General features: G+C 61.8%; 1 protein-coding gene across 1 annotated transcript in view; it reads right to left on the bottom strand.

Moving 5' to 3' along the window:
• RPTOR (regulatory associated protein of MTOR complex 1) overlaps positions 1-23,225 on the bottom strand; it is a 118,644-nt gene that overhangs the window by 34,153 nt on the left and 61,266 nt on the right. The window contains exons 7-13 of the mRNA XM_090257810.1: positions 19,239-19,298; positions 8,797-8,897; positions 8,214-8,358; positions 6,540-6,615; positions 5,689-5,790; positions 5,107-5,190; positions 3,487-3,597 (exon numbers count right to left, since the gene is read on the bottom strand). Of these exons, the coding sequence (XP_090113936.1) occupies positions 3,487-3,597; positions 5,107-5,190; positions 5,689-5,790; positions 6,540-6,615; positions 8,214-8,358; positions 8,797-8,897; positions 19,239-19,298 (679 nt within the window). The remainder of the gene's footprint in view (positions 1-3,486; positions 3,598-5,106; positions 5,191-5,688; positions 5,791-6,539; positions 6,616-8,213; positions 8,359-8,796; positions 8,898-19,238; positions 19,299-23,225) is intronic.

The following is a 23,225-nucleotide window of genomic DNA, read 5'->3' as shown; positions in this document are numbered from 1 at the left end:
GCGTTTGGTTGGCTGGACCTAAAAAGTCCTGAAAACCCTAATCTGTGTGGGTACCATGATCACATGCTATTTGCCACGCGGTTAAATTTTAACAGCTGCTTCCGGGAGGCCCAGCTCCTCACCCCGAGGGGCAGCTCTAAGGTGGGAATTCAGTCTGGTGCTCAGGAGGGTGTGGCCCTCGGGTCCTTCCAGCCAGTCACCTCGCGGCACTGGGACCCCACCCTGTCTGCCCAGTGGGTCAGCGCACATCCCGAGGACCCGCAGGGGCAGACACCGCTGTGCCCTGTTCGGTGCCTGGAGGAGCAGCTGAGGAGCACTGTCCCCGGAGTGAGGAGGCTCCCTGCGGGCTTGTGGGGGCGGGGGGCAGGGCTGTGTGCTTTCTGCAGAAGACGCCAAGCTGAGGAGCACTGGGATTCCCACGGAGGCAGGCCACGTGGGCAGGGGGAGGACTGGGAGGCAGGAGGCCGCACCGAGGGGGCCCCGCAGGACGGGAAGGCGGGGCGGGTGCAGGAGAGGGGATGGGGACACCCCTGGAGACAGGAGGGGAGTGAGCTGACAGGACCCGCGCGGGAGGTAGGGGCACCACAGAGGGTGAGGGGTTCCTTTCGGGGGATGAGGCGTGAGAAGCCCCTCGCTCTCAGGCGGTAGGGGGACGCACAGCCGGTCGGGGGCTCCGACCGCTTCCCCGCTGCAGTCAGCGTGTTTCCTGACGTCTGGGGCTCTTGCTAAGTCTGGGAAGCCAGTCCTGCGCCTGGACAGGGGTCAAACATGCCTTTCCCCCACTTGCTCTACAGCTTTGCTCCTGGTGCTTCCCCAGGGAAAGCAGTTTTACTTTTATGCAGCCACGTTTATTATTGAGCTGTAGGTTCCTCACTCCTTGGTGAGAAGAGACTTGGTCTGTGTTCCCGTCCACTGTTTTCACGGTTTCACTCTCCATTTCCACAATCTCTCTCAATTCCACTGTCAGATGTGCAGCCGGACACTCGCTGTCCTAGCCCGACACCCGGGAGCCCATCGGTGTCCCCATGGACCGAGACGCTGCCTTCGCCACTCGCCAAGCCCACATGTGCCAGGGACGCGCTGCTCTGCCTGGCCGTCGGCACGCACCCGGCTCCATGGCACTCTCGGCCGGTGTCCGCGAGGGTCGGCCCCACCGTCCCTGTCCCTGTTCAGAGTTCTCCTGGTCACTCCTTTTGTTCCTCCAGCGGAAGCTCAGGTCGTGCGTGACTGCTGTCAGATTAAAACAAAGAAGCTCGCTGGTCATCTCCTGGGGTCGTGGGATGGTCCTGATGAGTCTGGGGGACACGGAGATGTTTGTGGGTGGACCAGGCGCACGGCCACCTGCCGGGCTGACCCCCGTGCTCCTGTCTGCACTGCAGTTTCCTGCGTGTCGGCCACAGGGACGCCCAGACGGGGGCCTCGCTTGTGAATGGGGTGCGTTTATCTACCCTCTGGTGGCAGCCTCTGAGCTCTGAGGTTGTTCGAGTCTCCCCGCCGGGCGCTCTCTCCTCGGTCACGTTCCTCTGGTGCCGTTGGGGGGGCTCGGCACGTGCTCTGCCGCCCGCACACTGACCCGCAGACTCACTTCTGTCCTGGCGCTCACACCTTTGGTTCTTTGTCCACCAGGCCGGGAGCATCGGTGGCACTGCTTCTGGTTCCCGTTTGGGGCTGTTTTTAGTCCCCCCGTTAAGCATGATGCGGGTTTGGGGCTGAGACGAAGACGTCTGACCGTTAGAAACGAAGCTCCTGACACCTGTCTCACGGAGCGGTTCTCCTCCTCTATGAGATCAGCTTCTGCTTACGGGGAAGGGGGCGGGGTGGGCGGTCGCAAAACGTCCTGGGATTTACTTACGAAGGACGGCGTATATACTCTCACACAGTTAAACCTCAGCCGCCTTCCAAGTCCTCCCCCTGACCCTTCTACCTGTGCCCCCGGAGTAACACCCGCTCTGGGGGCTCCTAGAGCGCAGCCCCCGTTTTCCTGGGAGGGCAGCTAAAGGGAGGCAGCCTCCCGACAGCTCCTCCGAACACACTGTCCTTGTCCCCACCACCTCAGAGCGGCCCCTCCGTGTCCAGGGTGCTGTGGCCCCCGGGGGACACTCCCTCACAACCCTGGCTCCCCCAGAGCGGCGCACAGGACCCGCGGCCCCGGAGCCTTGTCTCCCGTCTCCTCCGCGGGGTCACCTGGCTGCACGACGCCCAAACAGACCTTCTTAAAATCCAGTTTAAACTGACCCTTTCTATAAGGAAGAGTGCAGGTGAGGGGCTTGGAATTCAGGAGGAAAGTTAACCGGATGACAGCTGCAGCGTCTTCGCTCTGTGTCCCGGAGCACCATGGCTCAGAGACCATTCTTTCTGCTCGCAGTCCTCCGAGGCACCAGGTGGAACTGCTTCTGGTCTCCTGGAGTCAGGGGGGGGGGGGTCCTACCTTCAGTTCCCTCCCTTACCAGGGTCCTTACAAGTGCAAGTTTTACTCCAGTGGAGCTCAGGGCCCCGTGATTCCTCTGCTCCTTCTTTATGCCGCAGTGTTCCTGATCACACAGGGTGTGAGGAGGAGACAGGGCCCTTCCTGTCTGGGCGAGGACTCTTCCTCATATCTGTTGGCTGGACTTCCGTGCAGCTTGGTTCTCTGGAACTTCGGGCTGTCTCTAGTTTGCGGTAGTTGTGTTTCTTCTCATTGTGGAGGGAGACGTGGCGTGTCTGTCTACGCCTCCATCTTGGCCAAAGTCCCACAGCTTGGTTCTTACTGTCCCCTTGTCCCAAACTGTTCGTGCTTCTCACGCCCTCTGTGTTGGGGGCCCTCCCGACAGACGTCCACCTCCTCCATCCCTACCTTGCACTGTCCCCATACACCCCCGCCATGTGCACTCAGCACCCCGCAGCCGCTGCAGGCTCCCGGGCACGCCTTCGTGGGAGACGTCCCTCTCTTGCACGTGCCTCCTGTGGGACGTGACCTCCTGCCTCACAGCGTGTTGCCCATCGCCACTGGACTGTGACCAGGTGTAGGGCAGGGATGGCTGACCTCTGCGTCCCCTACAGCCTCTGGTGCAGCGCGAGATCTTTGTGGGGGACAGGAGACTGCATGCCCCCCAGGCCTGAGGGCGGGTGGCGGGAGAAGCAGGCTGGGCACCAGGGTTAGTAAGTCCCTGCGAGAGCCGTGGGGCCGAGCCCTACAGGGGACGCGGGGCCCGGGGCACTGTCCTGTGGCCAGGCCGGGGACAGGGTGGAGGCTGTGTGTAGGGCAGGCGGACTGCACACCCATGGGTGAGGGGACAGGGGTGACATGGCCAGGACAGGGCCCAAGGGGAAGCATTTGCTTTCTTTAGGAAGACAGAGGGCCTGCCGTGCCCCGACAAGGCCCAGGACAAGGACGTGCAGGGCAGGTCCCTGGCAGGGAGAGGTGGCGGCCCCTGGGCGGCACTTGGGAATGGGGGCCATGGAGCACGCAAAGACAGCCTCCCGCCCACGGGGATGCAGACTACTCACGCTGTCCACGGCGAGAATCTTGGCCCAGATGAAGACGAGCAGGGGCCGCAGCTCTCGCGCTGAGCTCTGCAGCAGCTTGAGCACGTAGGGGAAGATGCCCACAGACAGGGCCTATGGGGAGGGCAGTGTCAGCACGGTGGCCGGAGGCGGGGCTGTGGCGCCGGCTTCGGCCGACGGGCTGTGGGATGGACAGCTGAGCCGAGCTCCCTGCAGAGCCCCTGCCCTGACTTCATTCCTAGAAGCTGCCAGCAGCCTGGCCCTGGGAACCCTGTCCCGCCCGGCGGCCCTGCTCTCAGCAGCAGGGAAGAAGTCCCCCATTGTGCCCCACACATGTGGGACCATATCTGGCTCTCAGGACATGTCCGCCCAGCTCCAAGTCACATGTGCAGGGAGATGGACCTCGGAGAGAGACACACGTGGGGCAGGGCCACCTGGGGCCTGGTTTCTGGCAGCGAGTTGCCTTCAGGGGCGGACCTCGAGCTCCCAGGCAGGGGACTCAGAGAGAAGGTGGCACCTCAGCGTGAGGACAGGGGGGCAGAGCCCCGGGACATCGGCTCCCTCAGTTCTGTGCTGTCTTGATTACAGATCTGGTGGAATTTCAATAACGTGTCCTGGGCCCACGGCAACAGCAGGGCCTGTGTCCCTGCGAAAGGCCACATTCACCACGGACGAGCCTTCGTCCCCTGGTTCTCGCGGTCGGGCCCCCACCTACTGTGTTTTTCCAGCAGATCACGTATTTCTAATCAGCGTGTGAGTCATCAAGGGCCAGAGCTAGGTTGTTAATTTAATTAACTGCACGACTGAGAACCTCTCTGAGATGTTATGAGTGCTCGCCCCCATCTTCTCTTCCACGGCGACGGGGCCCCAGGCCCGCCCTTTGTGGGCGTTACTAATGAGGAGACTTCAGTGTTCACAACACCCCCCGCCTGCACCCCCCGCCCGACGCAGCCACGCCACACGGTCTCATCAGCACACGCTTCGTGTGATCTTTACAAATAAGGCCTCTTACAGAGAAACAGGACCACGTCCCATTGCCACTCCTAAAAAACAACTATTCTTCAGTAGCATAAAACACTCAGCTAAATTTCTCATTGTTTCACGGGTACTAATCTTTCAAGCTTTCACTTCCAAGTGATTTGCCAACAGAACCAAACACGGCGCACACACTGCAGCCATGACAGGCCACCGGAGCCCCTAACCTGCAGGTTCCGTCCCCAGCCCTCCTCTTCTGAGCTGCTGAAAAATAGGAATCGCTTTTGGTGCCATCTTTGCCTGGCTTTCCTGTTGGACTGGCTGTTCCTACTCTCCCACGCGCCCAGAGCCAGGGGCAGAGGCGGTGCACGTGGCTCTCGGGCTGCCCCCAGGAGAAGCCGCGCTGCGTGGGGCAGGACTGTGGCCGGCAATCGCCCCTGAGAGCCGCCCACTGGCAGCACTTCCTGTCCTGCAAAGGGGACATCTCACAACAGCAGAGGGGACAGGAGGGCACAGCCAGACCCAGACCCCGTGGCCACAGGCCCACGGTGTGTATCCTCCCAGGGCCGCCCGGGCTGCTGGTCACCCCCACGTCGCCCCCCACCCCCAGGCCACACGGCCCCGTCGCTTCTTGAGTGTAACACGCACCAGGCTCACCGCCCAGGGGCCCAGGTCCAAGAACCTCCCCAGCAAGTCCAGGGCTCTCAGCCGGTGCACCTGACTCAGCAGCACCTGGGGGAGGAAGGAGAGGGCGTCACTGCGGGGCTGCACGGGCGGCCACCGGAGCTCCGCCACGTCCTCACAGCGGCCGCCCCCATCCCTTCTCTGAACCCTGAGACTCCGGTGCACAGTCTGGAACCAGGGACCCCACTGTGTCACCGTGGCCTTCAGAGCTGTGTGCGGCCGCCGGGGGCCAAGTGGGCCCAGGGCCACGTCACATGGTGACAGAGGGACCCTCTGGTCCAGGGAGCCGCCCGGGCCTCTCTCCCGACGTGACGAGCTCCTGAGGAAGGAAGAGCAGCTGCGTCCTTGGGCGGGGGGACGTGGGGGCTGGCACCCCGGTTCACAGAGACCACAGGGGCACGTGCTCCCTCAGCCCCATGCAGCCTAAGGGGAGACGGGACGACTGCCACACAAATGAGCGTCTCAGGGGAGCCGCGCGCTCAGCCCCAGTGACCTGTGCCGGCCGTGCGAGCCCCTGCCCGTCCGCGCCGGCGGCCCGCCGCTCACCTGCAGCACGATGGGGAGCTGCTCCGGGGGGCTCCTGCGCTCCACGCCCATGGCCAGCCACACCTGGAACGCCGTCAGCTGCTCGGCAAAGAAGGGGCTGTGCTGGGGGACGGGCAGGGCAGGCGTCAGAGAGCTGCCTCCCGGCGTCCACGTGGCCCTGCACACCCGCCGTCCTCACCCTCCGTCACCACGCTGTGCGGCCGCCGCCACCCCAGCAGGAGGGCGCAGGGGTGGCCGCAGCAGAGCGGCCTGAGACGCGCTCGGACCCGAGTTGCCCGACAGCAGAGCCCAAGGGCTGCGTGCAGACTGGTGTGGGCAAGGGCGATGGAGCGAGTCACGGACCACGTGAGGCCCAGCCTGAGCACGGGCCGGGGTCCCCAGGGACTGAGGCCACGCCTGGGGGAAGCACGTCTGGGAGGAGGCGCGAGGGATTCGCTGTGGCCGCGTCACGTGTAAGACGCCTAATGGATGCCTGAGGGAAGACGTCAAGGGGGGGGGCCACATGGGTCTGCACCAGAGGAGAGAGGGACCAGCTAGAGAAGGGGCACCCCAAGGGCTAGAGGCCAAGGAGGCACGGAGCGGGGGCCAGGGCCGGCAGAGGAGGGCGGGGCCCCGGAGGCCGTGTGCAGGGAGGTGTGGGCAGCGGGGCAGACACGGCGCAGGCCCAGAACCAGAACGGAGGGCCTGGCCGAGTGGCGTGGCGGCCCCTGCAGACGCCGGAGGCCTGTCTGGGGGAGTGGGCTCCAGGAGAGCAGGGTGGGCACAATGCTGTGGAGTCCTGGGCACCACACCCGACGGGCACCCTGCAGACCAGGGGCCCGCAGCGGCCCACGCAGGGCGCAGGGGCTCACCCGGAAGGCGGTGCCCTCCTCGATGATTGTGGGCAGCTGGGAGAGGCAGATGTCCACGGCGAGGTCCCAGGCTTGCCTGCGGAGAGAGCAGAGGACACCCAAGCATCAACGGGGGCTCCACCGCCAGGACCCTGGGCAGACAGCCGGGTGGGCCAGGTCCACGGCCGCCCCTCGGGGAGGGCAGAGGAGGGGCAGGAGCCGTGGCGGGAAGCGTGCTAAACCGTCATCTCTGCGGCAGCTTTTCTCTTCCCATCGAAGCGAAGGAGAAGCTCAGAAACAACAAAGGGACTTGTGCGCCCCTGACTCGAGTGTCCCTGGCACGGCAGGCCGCCCACGCTGAGGGCGCAGCTGTGACATCAGGTGGCTGGGCTGTGGTGGCATCACCCGCCAGCATGCCTGCCCCCAGACGCTGGGCTCAGACCATGCGCATCATCGGACAGACCAGCGTGAGGCTGGGGTAGGAGGTCCCCCTGTGGCCCCTCAGCCCACACCTCCCACCTGCCAGCACCGCCAGGGCCCGTGTCCTGGGCTTAAGCGGGTTTCCCGCACACGACCAGAGGCGGCACTGAGTCCAAGCAGCCTCTCCTTTCTCTTTCCTGCTTTAGGTAACACGTGTTGCAAACAAGCCTGGTTCAGAGGAGACGGCCAGGGCCTGTGGCACCGGCGCCACTGAGGGGCCGTCTTCCAGGGCTGTGGGTCTCACGCTCAGTCCCACGAGGCTCTTCAGACAACGCTCTTCTCCGACTCCAGTCTTCATGGAGGGACGGAAGGCAGGTTTGCTGTGCTCTGCCGTCCAGTTCGCACGGGATTCAGGCTGCTGCCCAGCCGAGCCTGGCTGGCTCTTGGTCTGAGTTCCTCTGTTTCAATCTGCTACGTGCTTTGGCCCTTCCTGCTGACCGTCTGCGTGGCCAGCACTGTGAGCTGGATGTGTCTCACAGACACGAGCAGTAGTGCCTGGTTTCCCTCCAGTGGGAGAGGGGCGGCCAGGTCACAGTTCACACACCCCTCCCGGTCTCTGAGTTTCCAGAACCGAGGGAAACTTGTTTGTAAGGCTAATCCTAACCCAACCCTGACCCTGACCCTGACCCTGACGCTACACTAACCCTTAGTGAATTGCTCTCTGTAAAGCCTCGTGCTAGGCTGCTCCCACTGTGGCTGTCAGGCAGCCTCACTCTCCTTGGCCACCGTCCCTGGTCACACGGCCTCACACTCTGCGCCGCGAAGTGAGGCCCAGGAAGGAACCAAGTGCCTTCAGACACAATGTCCGGACTGAAGACAATGTGCATGGTAGTTACTGTTCCTGCTCCTCTTAGTGGTGTACGTAGCAGGGACCCGTTTGGGGGGAAATTGTAATCAAGGGGCATAAAAGGTCACCCTCGTGTGCATCTGTGTGCGTGTCCCACGCACACCATTCAGTGTGTCATGAGCCCAGGCGTGGGTCCCTGGAGCAGCCCTGACCACGTGCCAGCACCCCGTGGGCAGTCTGCTGTCTGTACACAGACTCTCTGCCTGGGCGCCTGCACTCATGCAGACGTGGGTCCCCCACAAGCCAGGGAGCTGTTGGGGGGCTCCACCCCCCTGTGGCACCAGCTCAGTGCTCATGTAGAAACAGGAGAACCCACACCGCTTGGGGAATGTCGCTGCGTGCCGGGCGCTGGCCGGTGAGACACTCACCACATTGCGTGCATGTAGGTGGGGGGCAGGCGCGGGCTGCTGACCGGGGTGCAGTTATATGACCTCATGATCCTTTCTGCCAGCAGGAAATTGCGGAACAGACTAGCCACCAGCAGGTCCTGTCTGAAGAGCTTCTGGAAGAGATCTGAGGGCAGAGGAAACACACACGTGTCTCCAATGACTCACGTCCCTGATTTGAAGACAAATACGTTTACTTCCTTCCAATGTTTTACCAGCCAGTGGGACCATGGGCACGTCTCCCATGGGCACACACGCCCTTGCACAGATGCACAGGATGAAGGACCGACTGGCCCACCGCCCAGGCGGACAGTCACGAGGGGAGACGAGCCCTGGCCCTGCCTGGACAATGACTCCCCACGGCTGGGGCCAATGCTTCCAGCCCAGCCCACCCGTCTCATCTCGTCCTCACTTCCGTGACCCCCAGTCCCTGCCTTCTGCTCGTCACCCTGTCAGCTCTCCCTGCAGAGGGCCTGCGTCTTCCCCCTGACTTCCCTGTCTCTGAGGCCCGTGGCTCCTCGCTCCCAGCAGCCCTCCCGCCCAGCTCCGTGCCCGGTGGCCTCACCCCGCGGGAGCACGTTCCACGCGATGGTGTCTGTGATCGCCGTGAAGATCCAGTTCAGCTCGCCCAGGGGTGTCCTCCTGTCGTTCAGCCGGCCAGGAATCCTAGGAGACACAGAGCATTTCCATTAGCGGCAGCGCCGAGACGTGGCTGCGGAAACAGGGCTGCCGACCTGGGCAGGTGGGCGGCCAGGGTGTGGGGCGGCCCGCCCACTGCACGGGCTCCACTCCCAGGAATCCCTCTCCTCCCAAACACAAAGTGTTCATGGGAGCCTGGTTCTGAGACCAGAGCGCGAGTCTGCTGTTCACAGGCTCCCGCAGACCAACGATTCCGGCCACAGAGGCCCATCCGGGCACTGAGTCTGCAGAAGGCACCTGCAGGGCTGGGTCGCAGGAACGGGTGCAGGCGCGGCTTCCCCCACCACGCACCCGTCCTGCAGGAGGCCCTTCCCACTTCCGGCCCGTGCCAGGACAAGAAAAAGAAGAGACGAAGCAGGGAAATACTCAGAGAAAAACAACCCAGCATTGTTGCTCAAAGAATGTCAGAAGTGTCGAAAAAAGACTCCCGAATTGGAGAACAGAGTCCTGCCGCCCTGCCGAGAAGCTGTGTGGACAGCGAAGTCACCGGCCACGGCCGGCGAGAGAGGCAGGTCCAATTGGCTGCACGCATGCAGGCGGCTTTAAGGATTCCCACCACTGTCGCATGTGGCCGACAGTCCTATCAGGTCCCACTCCGGTGGCCTCCCAGGAGTGGAGGGCAAAGGCCAGACCTTCGCTTTGGGCAGAGCAAGGTGCTCCGTGCAAACACTGCTCAACATTGGAAGCGCAGCTGTTCAGGCCTGGACCTCGGCTGTCAAATGCCTGGTCACCTGCGGCCCCTGCCCTGGCGTCCGCGCTCAGTCCCCGTCCTCGCTCACATCCTGCTTCTCCCCAGCTCTCTCACCAAATCCGCGCTGCCAGTGACCCCGCGCTTGCCACTGTCACCGAGCCAGTGTGCCCTCCTGCCCGCCCAGCACAGGGAGCACCCAGATGACCAGGTTGTCCCCCACTCAGAGGACGCGTCCGGGGAGCCACCTCGTGTCCCTGCCCAGGGTCCCCAGGCTTGCACGTCACCACCTCGAGCTCCCGGAGTTTGGCAGGTGTCCTGGCCATGAATGGCAGCTGGGCCTGGGGGCTCTTTGGCAGCAAGGACCAAGTCTCTCCGCACAGCACCCAGCCCTCAGCACCAAGCGTCGGGCACACAGCGGGTGTGCCACGCACACCTGATGAGGGCACATGCATCCCGACGGCAAGACCTAAGCTCTGTGTAAATAAAATGCAAAGAACTGTGGTTTCGAAGAAAATGAGACAAATTCACTAAAATCACTCAAGTGAAAAGAAGGTAAGGCAATCACCCCCTAAGAACTCCATCCCCTAAGAAATGCTAGAAACATTTTGGGGACCACCCCTCCAGGTACCTCTTTGTGCAAACCCAGGTAATTTTAAATGCACCGAAATAACACTATGTCAATGGATGCTATGCTTTTGTTAAAAATTACTCACAAATACACTTAGAAGCCTGGAAGGGTGGGCACCCGCGTACTAACCACGACTGTCTTGGCAGGGGAAAGATTATGGATGACTCCAATTCTTCCTGCTTCTACACAGTTAACGACATATCTGTGCGGAACACTTACTACTTGCGTAACATAAAAGATAAAACTTTGTTTTTTAAATAAGAGGGAGGCTGCAGCAAGTTTTCCTGGGAAGGAAAGATGTTTTAAAACTGCATTGTTTTGTAGATTTGCATCACCGCACACTCAGCGCAGATGAAGCAGGACACGTGTCTGCTCCGTCTGTGTTACGTGACCTGACGCACACGAGGGAGCAGGGGACCGCGGCCAGTTCACGTACTTAATGCAAACAACTCATTACTCAGAAATGCTCTACGACTAAGAAAACGGGGAGGGGAACCTTGCGATTTCTTTTAAAAATCACTCTTTGGACGACCCTGGTCAGCAGCGAATGGGCGTCAAACGGATAAGACCAAAGCCACACCCGTGAGAGTGGCGTGTCCTGGCCTCTGGCCGCCGGGTGGGGGTGTGGGGGGCGGCGGGGGCCTTGGGTGTGAGTCAGCGTACCGTGTGTGTGCACACGCTCCCCGTCAATGAACGCTGCACTGAAACCAGATACACATGTGTACACAAAACGTACACGCACACACGCCCTCCGTCATCACAGAACACAGCCGTGTGGGCAGACGGACCTGAAGGCTGGGACCACGGCACTGCCCGCGCACCGTCACGGGCTTCGCTCACTGATGCGGCCACGCCCCTGCCACACTCCTTCCTAATGGCCCTTTACTGAAAACTGCGTGCCATCCCGCCCTCTGTGACATGACCCAGACCTCCTGCTCTGCAGGCCCCTTGGCTCCAGCCGCTCACAAGGTTCACGTGGGGAGGGTCCATGTCTGCTTGAGTGCGCACGACCCTGCAGTGTGGAAAGCGCACTGTGTGACCCCAGTCCCGGGGCTGCGGCCTCGGAGCCGACAGAGAAGGGCCCCTGGCTGGACCGCAGGACGGCGCCTGAGCCGTCAGAAGAGGAGAAGGTGCAGTGCAGCCCGGCTGGGAGGGCACCACGTCTCTGAGCAGGAGCACGGTTCCCACGCTCATCACTGACTCAGACACGGACAGCGCAGCCTGGGCGGAGCTGGGGGGGCGGGGCCCCGGGCAGCCACCGTGGCCCTCGCTGCGCGTCCATGAGCCCGACGTTTGGATGACATCCTGGCCCTGCAGACTAGGTGACTCCCCATCCTCCCACAAACAGCAAGGCAGGCTGTGTGGGGAACCTTTCTGGAGTCAAGGGGGGCTGGCTAGGCCTGAGAGGGAAGCCCTGGGTTTAAATGGGGGTCAGGTCAAAGCAGGACTGCGAGGCAGAGAAACGGGCCGAGCCTGACAGACTCAGGGCCCGAAAAGCCGGCTGGGCCGAGGGACTGCCAGGGGGACGGAGCTCTGAAGAGCCCCCCAGCTCCAGGCCAGGGCTCAGAGGAGGACCCAGAAGTAACTCAGGCCTCACAGTCTCAAACCGTCCCAAAGCTCGGCACCAGTTTCACGTGCAATTCGCAGCCTTCAATAAAAACAAGCAGGCATTTACGGGAACCCAACTATGCATTTGAAACCGAGAAAAAGCCCGACGACAGAGAGAGGACAGAGGACTCAGGGCACCGTGACATCAGAGACTGCACAGCGATGTCACCTCCTGTGCTTGAGGAACGAAAGAGCAGCTGGAAACGCTGGCCGGGACCGGAGGCTACAGAGGCTGCAGGTGCCGGGCTCCAGGAAACTGAGAAACCAGCAGAGGGAGGAACAGCAGGTCCAGTGCTGAAGGGAGAACGGGAAGGTGGGTCAGAGACGTTCTCAAGACTAAACATAAAGGGACAAAAGGCTGGGACGTAAGAAATGCAGTGGAAATTGTAGAAGGACCTAAGAGACATGCACTGGAGACCCAAAAGGAGGGAGCAGAGGGAACGGAAGAGCAGCAGCATTCAGGGACACGAGGGCCGCACCGTCCTACGGGCAAGGGACGTGGGCACGGCACAGCGCCGCGCTCCGCTCCAGCTGCCGGGACACAGGCGCGTGGGTCAGGCGCCGGCTGTGCGGGGCCGCTGAGGGCTCCTCTCCCCAGGTCCTCCCCTGGCCGAGTGCGCGCTCTGGTGCCTCTTCTCCTTATGAGGGCACGACCCCGCCACGGGCTCCACCCTCCTGACCTCCCCGACCCCAGGACCTGCACGTCCACAGACCCGTCTCCAAATACTGCACCCCACGGGGGGTCAGGGCTGCAAGACAGGAGTTCTGGGGGACACAGCTCAGTCCACAGCACTCAGGTTCAGGAAATGCGGTCGTCACAACGCAGGACAAATGCAAAATCTCCCACACAGGTGCTCCCAGATGAACTGTCGCAGCCCAAGACGAAGAGAAATGCTCGGGAAGAGTCAGAGAAAATGCATATAATCTGCAAGGGAACGTGTGTGAGTGAGGGGCTGTCAGGAGACAGAAACATGCGGTGGCTACGAACAGAGAAAATGCAACATGAAGTATTTTAGCCAAAAACTGCCGGTTTACACGAAGAGGAACAGAGCGTGCGTCACGCCGGACGGGACGGCAGCTGTGCGGTGGCTGGTGCTGCCTCGGGGCCCGGGAGCGCGCTCAGAGGAGAAGCAAATTCGGAAGGGGCCCCGCCCGCGGCGGAGACAGAGACTTTGCTGGAGAGAGTGCGAGGGGACGGGATCCTCCGCCCTCAGCATTCAGGTGCCGAAACCTTTAACAAAACTGCATTGCGTCAGGTCCAGCCCGTAGCGAAGGGCCGCACACCACAGCCACACGGGGTGCAGCGCAGCAACGCAAGGTCTGCTCAAAGTAACATCTGAACGTCAAGAATGTAACGCAGCGTGTTAACGGAATGGAGGTGAATAATCGAACCACCACACCGACAGGCGCAGGAAGGCTCCTGACAGATTGCAACACCCATTCGTGATCAGCGCTCTCAGAAACGAAGTTTAGAAGGAAACTTTCCCACCCCGACAGAGGACAGCTACAAAATCTTCATGCCCCCCCCCCCCGCAAAGATAAAAGATAAACTGTTTCTCCCTTAATTGATCCTCCGCTGAGATCAGAGCGTGGACGCCCAGTTCCATCCCGATTTCACGCCACGGCGGCGGTACCTGTCGGCGGAACAAAGCGGGAGGAAGGATTAAAGACATACAGGTGGGAACGGAGGAAGCAACACTGTGTTTGCAGACGACGTGTTAGGTACAAAGAAGATCTTAAGGAACCTATGAAGCAGCTGCTAGAACTCATAAGTGAGTTTCGCAAAGCTGTAAGAAATGGGGCTTTCACTTAAAAAGCAATTGCATTTCTACACGTTACCGCTGAACCACTTAAAAACAGAAATTAATTTAACAAAATATTTGCAAGACACGAACAGCTGAAACTGTAACGTGTTAAGGCAACTAAGTCGGTCTCTGTGGCCCCGGAGATAACGAAAGACCTGCTCTAGGCTTCGTTCTAAGGCCCTTGCACTGCCCGGGAAGTGGGAACAGCACTGCTTTATTTGAGACTCTTATAGGTTGATGGCACCCAAACCGCCGCTTGAGGGCCAAATCCGGCTAGTGACCATGTTCTGTGTGGCCCACGAGGTGACGGTCCTCAGCATTTTGAAGGGCAGTAACCAAAAAAGTAGAGAAGAGGATGTGACAGAGATATTCTGGGGCTCGCTAAACCGGAAGCGCGCGCAGTTCGGTCCTTGTCAGGAGACCCCAGTGGCCACCGCTCTGGGGGGCCTTTGGTGTAGGAGAGCACACAGTTTATAAGCCACGGGAGGGGGGAAGGGGATGTGCAAGAGCTAAGCCCCCCAAACGATGGCAAGGAGGGAGGAACAAGGCAGAAAAAAACTGGGGCAAAACCTAAGCAAGCAAGCCCTGGCTGCTGTGGCTCAGTGGACTGAGCGCCGGCCTGCGAGCCAAGTGTCGCTGGTTCGATTCCCAGTCAGGGCACAGGACTAGGTTGTACATCAGGTCCCCAGTTAGGGGCGTGAGTGAGAGGCAACCACACAGTGATGTTTCTCTCCCCCTCTTTCTCCTTTCCCCTCTCTCTACAAATAAATAAAAAAACAAACCAAGAAAGCAAACGACGGTTTAAGCACGAAAATGTCAGCCACACTAAGATATAAAAAGACGGGACGCCTCACTTAAAGCCAACCCTCCTCAGCCTGGATGTAAACACGAAACGACAGCCAACCTCGTCCCCTCAAACAGGCACCCTCGGCTGTGCCTGCAGTGCAGACACACGTGCAGGGACCCCCGCGGCGTGAGGACCGGCGTTTCTGGGCGATAACCGGGCCGCCTCACCCCGCCAGGCAGGGCTAAGTCACGGCTGAAACCTGTCCGTCCAAGAGCTCCGTGGGGGTGGGCCTCCCACCCACAGCGAAGCGGCAGCCGACCGTCAAACCCAGTCTTTGCCCAAGGACAGAGGAGGGGGCTCCAGAAACCGGGAGGTTGTAGGCGACCAGGCCCGGGCGCTGGGCTGACGGCAGGACTCACGGGCGAGGACGACCTGTCAGCGGCAGGCGTGGCGGCTCATGGACGGACACGGGGGCCAGGCAGCAGGTCCAGAGGCTCTCAGACCCCCCGGTCCCGGCTCCTACCGAGCACGCGCTCTGGGAGCTGACACACAGGCACAGCCGCGTATAAACACGCGTTCACACGGCAGAAGCCGAGGACCCTCCCGTGGCGAGGAAAGTAAAGCCTCTGCCCTGTTTAAAAGCACGTGGATGACTCACCGCCCGACCTGAGGCTCCGACAGGCCGGGGCCGCGGCTTAAACGCTCCGACTTAGGGGAGCCCTGGCTAACGTCCCCGCAGGACACTGAGGCAGGTTCTCACGGTCGTTCGGTGTGAACACAGCACCTGAGAGACGCCGGCGACTGCAAAACCGCGCGGTTCTAACTCAAAGTAACGGATTTAAAAGCCCCCCCCACCAGGCCGCCTGTCACCCGAGGAGCTGTAAGCGCCACAGCGAGGCGCCGTATGAACGGTTCCCTGGGACGGTCCTCCTGCGTCTGTCGGCTCCCACCGAGCACCGGCGGCTCCTCCTTCCTTCCGAAGCCAAGGTGGAAAAATGGGTCGTTAAACCCTGAAGGGAAGGGAGAGGCACCCCGGGACTCGTGGTGGCAAGAGCTGGCGCAGCGCAGGCCGTACCTGCCTGTGACTGGATTTGCTGCGGACCCATCGGCCGTGGCCCCCAGCTCTGGGAGGCGCCCCTGCAGGCTGAGGACACCTCGCAGGATCACAGAGAAGGATGGGGGAGGCGTCCCGCTTGCTCCTTCAACACGTTTATGATGCAGGAGAACAGTCTTCTTTATTAAATAGTGCAGGTTCCAAACCCGTAAGAAGGGAATCTGAGCCTATGTTTGTTTATGTCTGAAGCGCTCCCTGCGCAAGCTGGTTTCCTTTGGATTTCCTGGTGTCAGGCCATTTCCTGGGACCAGTCACGGGGTCCAGAGCCAGGCAGGAGACGCCTCCTCTGAACAGATCTCCCGAGAGCCGGACAGGGCCCACCACGCTCAGGGAAGGCGCCTTCTAACAAGAAGAGGAGAGAGCGCCTCCCCCCCCCGACCCCGCCCCCGAAGAACCCCCGAGCACTTCCATCTCAGGTGCTCAGCTGCCTCTGGCTCTGTCTGTCCTGTCGCAGCCTCCTGAATGTGCTGAGGCAGCCCTGCCGGGCAGAGTCCTTGTGAGACTCGGACTGAAGAAGGGGCGGGGGTGGCGAGTGCAGGGCAGTGGGCCCCTGCTACGGTGAACTTGAACGTGACACCTCCCCTGCGGCCTCAGCTGACCCTGACCTTTCTGGTCCGCGAAGAGAAAGGCCAGGCCCGCTCCACCGCCTGTGCTGAGCAGGACTGCCCACAGCCTCGTTATAAATCCCGTTTCTTCCTGTCTGTGTTCAAAGACCACAGAAACTACAGTGTCCAAATCTGAGCAGGTTCTTTTTATTGTTCTTCATCTTCCGGGGTAATTTCCCTGAGTTTCCCTGGCATTAAACAGACGTGAGCTCCTCCCCCCAGGTATCCAGTGCCCCTGTCAGTGACCGGTCACCCCTCCCACACTGCAGACATGCCGTCATTTCGCCTGGCTCACATGCACACAGTACCTGGCCTTTGGAGGCTGCACACCTCAGCACATAGAGCTCACGCCACTGCAGTCTGAAGACCTCTCCTGACATGTCCCCAACCAAAGGAACCTCTCAGTCTGCAGAAGGTCCTCATGGGGACCCGCAGAACGTTACGTCACACGCAGCCCAGAGCGGCGGGGGTGGGTCGGCAGGCTGTGTGGCCTCCCCGAGACTCAGCCACCTCACCTCCGCCCCTGCCCCCTGACCCCACAGGGAGGCAGAAGAGTGGAAGGAGTGGACATGCAGCAGGTTAGAACCTGGGGCACAGCGAGGGCTCAGGAAACGTAGCCACTCTCAGTTACCGGTTACAACCGCCGCCCCCAAGTGTTGAAGTAAATCAGACGACGTCCTTTCTCCCGATGAGAGTGTTGGGTCACCGAGAGGAAGGACTCTGAACGTGCTGCTACCACCCAGAGCCGGGAGCGGGACCCGGTGCACACTAACGTTGTCACCATGTGCTGAAAGGATGAACAGAAGGCCCAGGAAACCAGCGTGTGGCCCCTGAGTGCTTGAGACCTGTCGAAGCTGGTGCCTCGTGCACGGCCATCGGCTTTGGGTCTAAAGGTAACATTCTGGGGCCAGAGTGGGAGACTCAGCACCGTGACCAGACCGCATGGTGACCCGTGACTCTGAGCATATCCCTGTCCTTCCTAGTGTCCTGGTTTGCAGGGTCTGAGACAGGGGACAGAGCTGATGGACGCAGCTTCCCAGGACTGCCGAGCGGAACGAGAGCGAGCGCTCACCTGGCTCCAGAGGCGCTGGGCACCAGGTCGGTGTCGGTGTGCCGCCCGCAGGTGCTGGGCGAAGGGCCGCGGACGAGCAGGTCCTGCATGAGTACAGACCTGGGGACAGCTCAGGGACACCAGTCCCACCACGAGTGCGGCAGCCAGCCCCGGCTGTGGGGGCAGGAGCCCGTGCTGGAGCCGGAACCGGATGAGCAGCTCAGAGGGCAGCCGGCGCAGCAGCAGGCTGAGCAGGCGTCAGGACAGACGTGGGCAGGTGCTGGTCCCCTGCACGGTCACCTGGCTGCTGTGTGGGCGCCGCAGACGCGCTGAGCAGTCCTCTCAGGGGACGGGGGCCCACCAGGAAGGACCCCAGTGCCCCACGGGCCCCCCCTTGATGCCCCGCAGGGCTGCCCCGTCTGCCTGCAGCAGAGACAGCAGGAGGGTGTGCGGGACACCGAGTGGCCAGGAGGTGGCATCAGGGTCGCAGCGGTGAGGACGCAGAGCCCTGCTGGGTGGGCCTCTTCCAACGACAAAGGTCAGGAGTCTGGTTCCACTGGGGAGGAAACCCTGTGCAGCAGACGGACGCCTGCGGGGTCCCGGGACCCCACGTGTCTGAGCTGAGCCTCCCTCACACGGGCTCATCAGGACACACTCGGTGGCCACGATGGGCTGTGTGTCCAACACAGTGGGGGCCAGGCGCCCGCAGGGCCCGGCCAGCCCTGGGGGCCTCTGTGTGTGGGTGGGGGCCTCGCCCAGCACCCGTCGCAGGGGACGGCGCTGCAGCTGACCTGACGGCCGTGGCTCGTGGCAGGGGCGCCTGCGACCAGTACGTTCCAGCCACGGCACTTCCGCCCATCACGCACGCTCCCCACCGCGCGGCCTCTCGGCTTTGTCTCCCCACCTCCCATCCCAATGGGCTGAAGGGAAGCATCACCCATCGGACTGGCGAGGAGCAGGCGCTCACGAATCACTGGTTTTTCACCTTCCACCAGCCGACATGAGGTATGTATGTCGGGAAGAAAGGCGCTTTTCAGTGAAAATGGTTATCTTTTGATAGTTTTCCTTCCAAACATAGTACTACATGGGCACAGCAGTAATACATGGAGTGAGCAGAAGTCACGCTTTCTGCCTCTTTCATGCACGTCGCACACAGTGTGTGTGTTTCGGGGCCATTCTCGGCGTCCCAACGTGCGCACTGGTCCCGTTCCACCACCTGGCAACGCACCTGTGGCGCACGCACGGCGCCCAGGGCGGCTGCCGGCAGCGAGCCCGGGGGAGGGGCGCGGTGCTGACGCCCGGGGCCATGTCCCCGCTGGGCCCCCGGCTCGTAAGCAGGGTGCTCTCCAGCAGTGAAACCTAGGAGGAGACTCGCTTTTCCTACTGCATTTGATTAGGTTCCACCCTCGGCTGTTTTAACACACGATTCTGCGTATCGAGACTTAGAAAGAGTCATCCTGTGTGTCAATTCTGGAAGCAACGAGGTTCAGAGCAGAGGGTTTAAGAACAGCCCCCGGCGTGACTCAGGTCATGGGAGCATAAAAACAAACACGTGAAACGCAGCCGCCTGCGGGGCCCAGAGCCAGCGGTCCAGACCCGAGCGGCGCCCCGCCAACGGCAGACAGTGCCTACAGACCTGAGGACGGGGAGAGGCCACACGCTCAGGTGCCCCCTGGAGGACGCCTGCCCGGCCTCAGCATTGGCCGGACACAGAACACAGAACCGGGGGGCGGGGCGATCAGGCCAGCGCCGAGCGGAGCAGACGGCTGGCGGGTGTCGTGATACGCTTCTGCGTAGGCTCAGGGTTGGAATGTTTTTAAATGATGAAGAGGATCTGACTTTGGATTCTCTCCCTCTAATCTGGCCGCACACTGAGCTGTGTCCTGTGCTGGGCACTGATGTCACCGTTCACACGCAGCCTTGATCAGAGCACAGGGACCACCTCCCCGTGAGAGGGGACCATCCCGGCGCCGGCAGACGTACCTCTGAGGACAGAAGGGCCCTGCAAACCCCACTTACTTTTCTATCAGGTCCAGCGTGACCCCGGGCACCAGGCTGACGCACTTCTGCATGCAGAACCTGCGGAGGGAGAACAGAGTGAACCGTGGGCACAGCTGGTCCTGCAGAGGCCGGGAAGGGGCGGGGGACGGGGTCGCCAGGGTGGAAAGCAGCCCAGGTGTCCTTCGTCCTGGCAGCTCCCGATCGCTGAAGGAGATCGCCCTGGGGCGGGACTGCGGCGTGGTCAGCGGGAAAGAGACACGCCCACGGTGACAGGAGCGGTCCCCTGGGAGAGGCGCGGGTGCCACAGGAAGGGAGCTTCCACCAAATGACGGCCAACGGGAGGAACATCCCTTTTCCCTTCTTGAGGAAGTCCCTGGGGAGGGCGCCAGGCCCCCACAAGACGCGCGCAGGCGCAGATCCCGCCCTGTGGTAGTGAGGGTCACCCAGTTGGCTGCGTCAGAGCCGAGACCTGCCGTCTGCAGGCAGCGCCGGGTGGAGCGGCAGGTGGCACCTGACATGCGGCCGGCGAGGCAGGCTGGCCAGCGGGCCCAAGGGAGGGGACAGGGACCAGGCCACAGAGAGACAGGGAGGGCCGGAGAGAGGACGGCGCACCGCAGACAAGGCCGAGGAGCGCCTGGCGGCACTGGCTCCTGGCAGGCAGCGTGCGGGGTGCGGGGACTGTGCCCCCAGTCTGTGGGGCTCACTCACGGGGGAGCGAGCCCGGCTTGGCCTGCGGGGGCGGCTGCCGCCGTGGGTGCGGCTGAGGCAGCCATGGCCCATCACCCACAGAGCAGGAGAAACGGCTTGACGGTGCCACCAAGAGCCGCTCCCTGTCCTCCCCAGTTTCTGATGGCACCGCCAGCCTTGCCCACAAGACGCCAGCCGCACCGCCACCCCAGCTGCGACAACCAAAATGCCTCCAGACGCTTCTAAGTGTCCCCGGGGCGGGCGTGGCGGAATCCCCCACCTTGAGTGCTCTATAGCCCCAGGCCAACTCCCGGCATCTCCCACATTTTCCGGAACCGTCTGCTCCCATGCTGCCTGCCCTCCCCCAACCCCCGTCAGCTCTGTGCCCAGAGCCCAGTGCCAGCCGTGTGAAGAGGAGATGCTGTCACTGCATCTGCAGAGCACGCTCGACAGGCTCTGAGCGCAGGAGGCGGTGCAGCCCTGGCCTAGGCCCCCGCAGCCCCTGACGTCTGCCCCCCGGGCTCCGCTCCCCATTCCTGCCCCGCGCCAAGCTCAGTCCCGCCTCAGGTCCGCGCACCTGCTGGCCTCTCGGCCTGGACCGCTGTCACAGGCGGCGGCACGGTTTATCCTGCTCTGTGTGGACATATTAATCAGCCAGTTTGCTGAACACGCTTCCAGTGAAGTGGGAACCGGGCCCTCTGGGACGTGTACGTTTGCCTTCTCATTAGAGTACGTATGTGCCCCTTTCGCGGCGGGCTGAACGAACGGAAGCTGGTCAGCCTCCTCGTCCGCTGGAATCCCACCAGCGAGACGCACGTGGAAGCTCAGCGTGGGCGGGGGCTCCCGGCCTGGAGACAACTTCTCTCATGCAAAGGAAAAACTCTTCTGTTCTCAGTGTAACTCTTTATTAAAACTCATTTTTAATGCTATCAAATAACTTTCCTCCATCTGCCTATTAAGATGATGAATTATATTAATAGGCAGCCTAACAGAAAGTCATCAAAGTGGTTCTGGAATGAGTCTCACTTGTCCTCAGTTAATTGTTCTCTCACTGCACTGCTGGGTCCCTGTCACTGGTGTTCCATCACAAGCTCATCTGTAGCGTGTGTGTGTGTGTGTGCGTGTGTGTATATGTAGGGTGTGTGCTGGGGCCGAGGTATGTGGGTCTGTGTGTACATGTACATGTGCCTCTGTATCCAGACACGTGTGTATATGTAGGTGTGTATAAGTGCGTGTGCCTTTATTTACATGTGCATGTGTGCCTGTGTGTATATGTATGTGTGCGCCTGTGGGTGAGTGCATGCATCTGTGTGTCACGTATGAGTGTGCCTCTGCACTTGTACATGTGTGTAAATGTCTGTATGTAGGTGTCTGTGTGTCTATGTGTGTGTGCATGCGCCTGCGTGTAGGAGTGCCTGTGTCTGTGCCCATGTATATGTTTGCCCCTTGTCTGTGCACATGTGTGCATGTGTACACGCTCTATCTGCCAGGGGATGCTCCCACATCCAGAGCGTGACCGGGCCATGCGGGGCCACCAAGGGGGGCTGCAGGAGGCAGGCTGCCGAGCACCCCCGACGGCCACGTGCGCTGCTGCGGTCCCATCAGGCGGTCCCTATGCCGCTGAGACACGGGCTCTCCAGGAAAGTCTGATTTCAAAACACCTGCCACCACTTCAGGGGCTGTCAGTAAGGCCACTGTTGAGAGGCAGGGCCGCCACAAAGGGCACCACCCCTGAGATGGAAAACGGGGGAAGCTGCAGCCCTGCACCTGCTAGAGGCACGAGCCGGGGTGGTTGTCAGGCTCCACACTCACAAAGTGAGGGGAACAAACCTGTAAAGTCAGAATTACTGAGATTTAAAGCAATAAAACACCTTAATTTGTACCTAGTACGCAATAAAAATGAAATAAATACTAGTTTCCCCCTACTAAAAAGATTTTCTCCCACTAATTTCAAAACAACTTCTGGAACGTTCTGCTATACCCACTTACAGGGCCAGGAGCCCTGAGGGGACAGAACGAGGCCCCTCGCCCTCTGCTGCCCCTCACGCGCTGCGGCCACGTGCTGCTGCTGCTGCAGAGCAGAACGACAAGGAGGCGGTGGGGGCGGCCAGGGGACCCTTGACCTTGGTCCTGGCCGGCTAGTGGGGGAAACCGGGTACTGAGACAGGGGTCAGGCATGGCAAAGGGTGCCCTTCGCAGGCCACATGTGCCTCAGGTCACGGTGAGGTCCACGGGCTGACAGTGCACGGCCCAACACGCCAACACAGCCCCAGGACACGAGACCCTCTGTGGCCGGGGAAGGCCGTGACTGGGAACTTCTCCAGAAGCTTCCACAGGGATGAAGGCTGTGCCTCACCCCCATGGTCCCCGGGCCTGGAAGCAGCCCCGCCGGCTGGCAGCACTCCCCTGGCGCTCCTCCTGCGCACGCGCCCCAGGGACCCTCACAGGGCCGACTGCTCTCTGCGGCCCCGCACCCGAGCCCCTTCCTCCTGCCTGACCTGCCCCTGGCTGGTGTCTCCAGCCGTCAGCCCCGCAGCCTCACCCAAACCCACCATGTCCCCGCAGCCGCAGAGCAGCCCGAACACCTGGGTCTTGCGAGCTGCGGTGCTCACACACGTCTTCCCGGGCTTTGGGGCCTTCCAGGGCCTCACGTGGCCAGCGGCTGAGGAGCGACCAGGGCCAGCCTCGCAGGCGACCTGCCTCCCTGGACAGGCTGTGTTGCCCTCTCCCGGGGGACCCTCCTTCCGCCCCAGGCTGGGCGCTGCCTCCCGGTGCCCCCCCGGCTGGCTCCCTCCTCCGACGCGGACATGCCTTCTCCCAGGCACGCAGTCCTGACCGGCACTCTCTCAGCGAGGAGTCTCACGCACCAAAGCCACGGCCACGAGCGCACAGAAACGGCTCCCCTGGCCGGGTCCGGCCCCGCGCTGTGAGGTGTCTGCTCCCCAGCGTCCCTGGCTGCGTGGGGCCCTCACGCCTGCAACAGCATCACAACTGCAGCGACGGAGACCCCCGGCCGGTGAAGACCCCCCACCTGGCCTCAGGTCCAGCCCTGCCCTTCCTTCCTCACGGCCCGGCGGAGCTGCACGACAGAGCACATCAGAGCCGTCCCCACTTCCCACCCAGCCTCACGCGCCCTCGGCCTGGGCGGCCGCCACCCCCAGCAAGACACCGTCTGAGACCACGGGCCTCGCAGTTCTCTTGCCAGACACGCACTGGAGGGTAGAGCGCACGCGAGCCGGCTCCGAGTCCCTCCAGGATCAGTAGCCCCCAGCACGGACCGAAGCCACAAAGGCTCGTTCTCAGAAGGCGCCGGTGCCC

Source organism: Furipterus horrens, unplaced genomic scaffold (assembly GCF_987537825.1).
Source record: "Furipterus horrens unplaced genomic scaffold, mFurHor1.1.pri manual_scaffold_11, whole genome shotgun sequence".
NCBI classification, from domain to species: domain Eukaryota; kingdom Metazoa; phylum Chordata; class Mammalia; order Chiroptera; family Furipteridae; genus Furipterus; species Furipterus horrens.
This window is presented reverse-complemented; position numbering and strand designations above follow the sequence as displayed.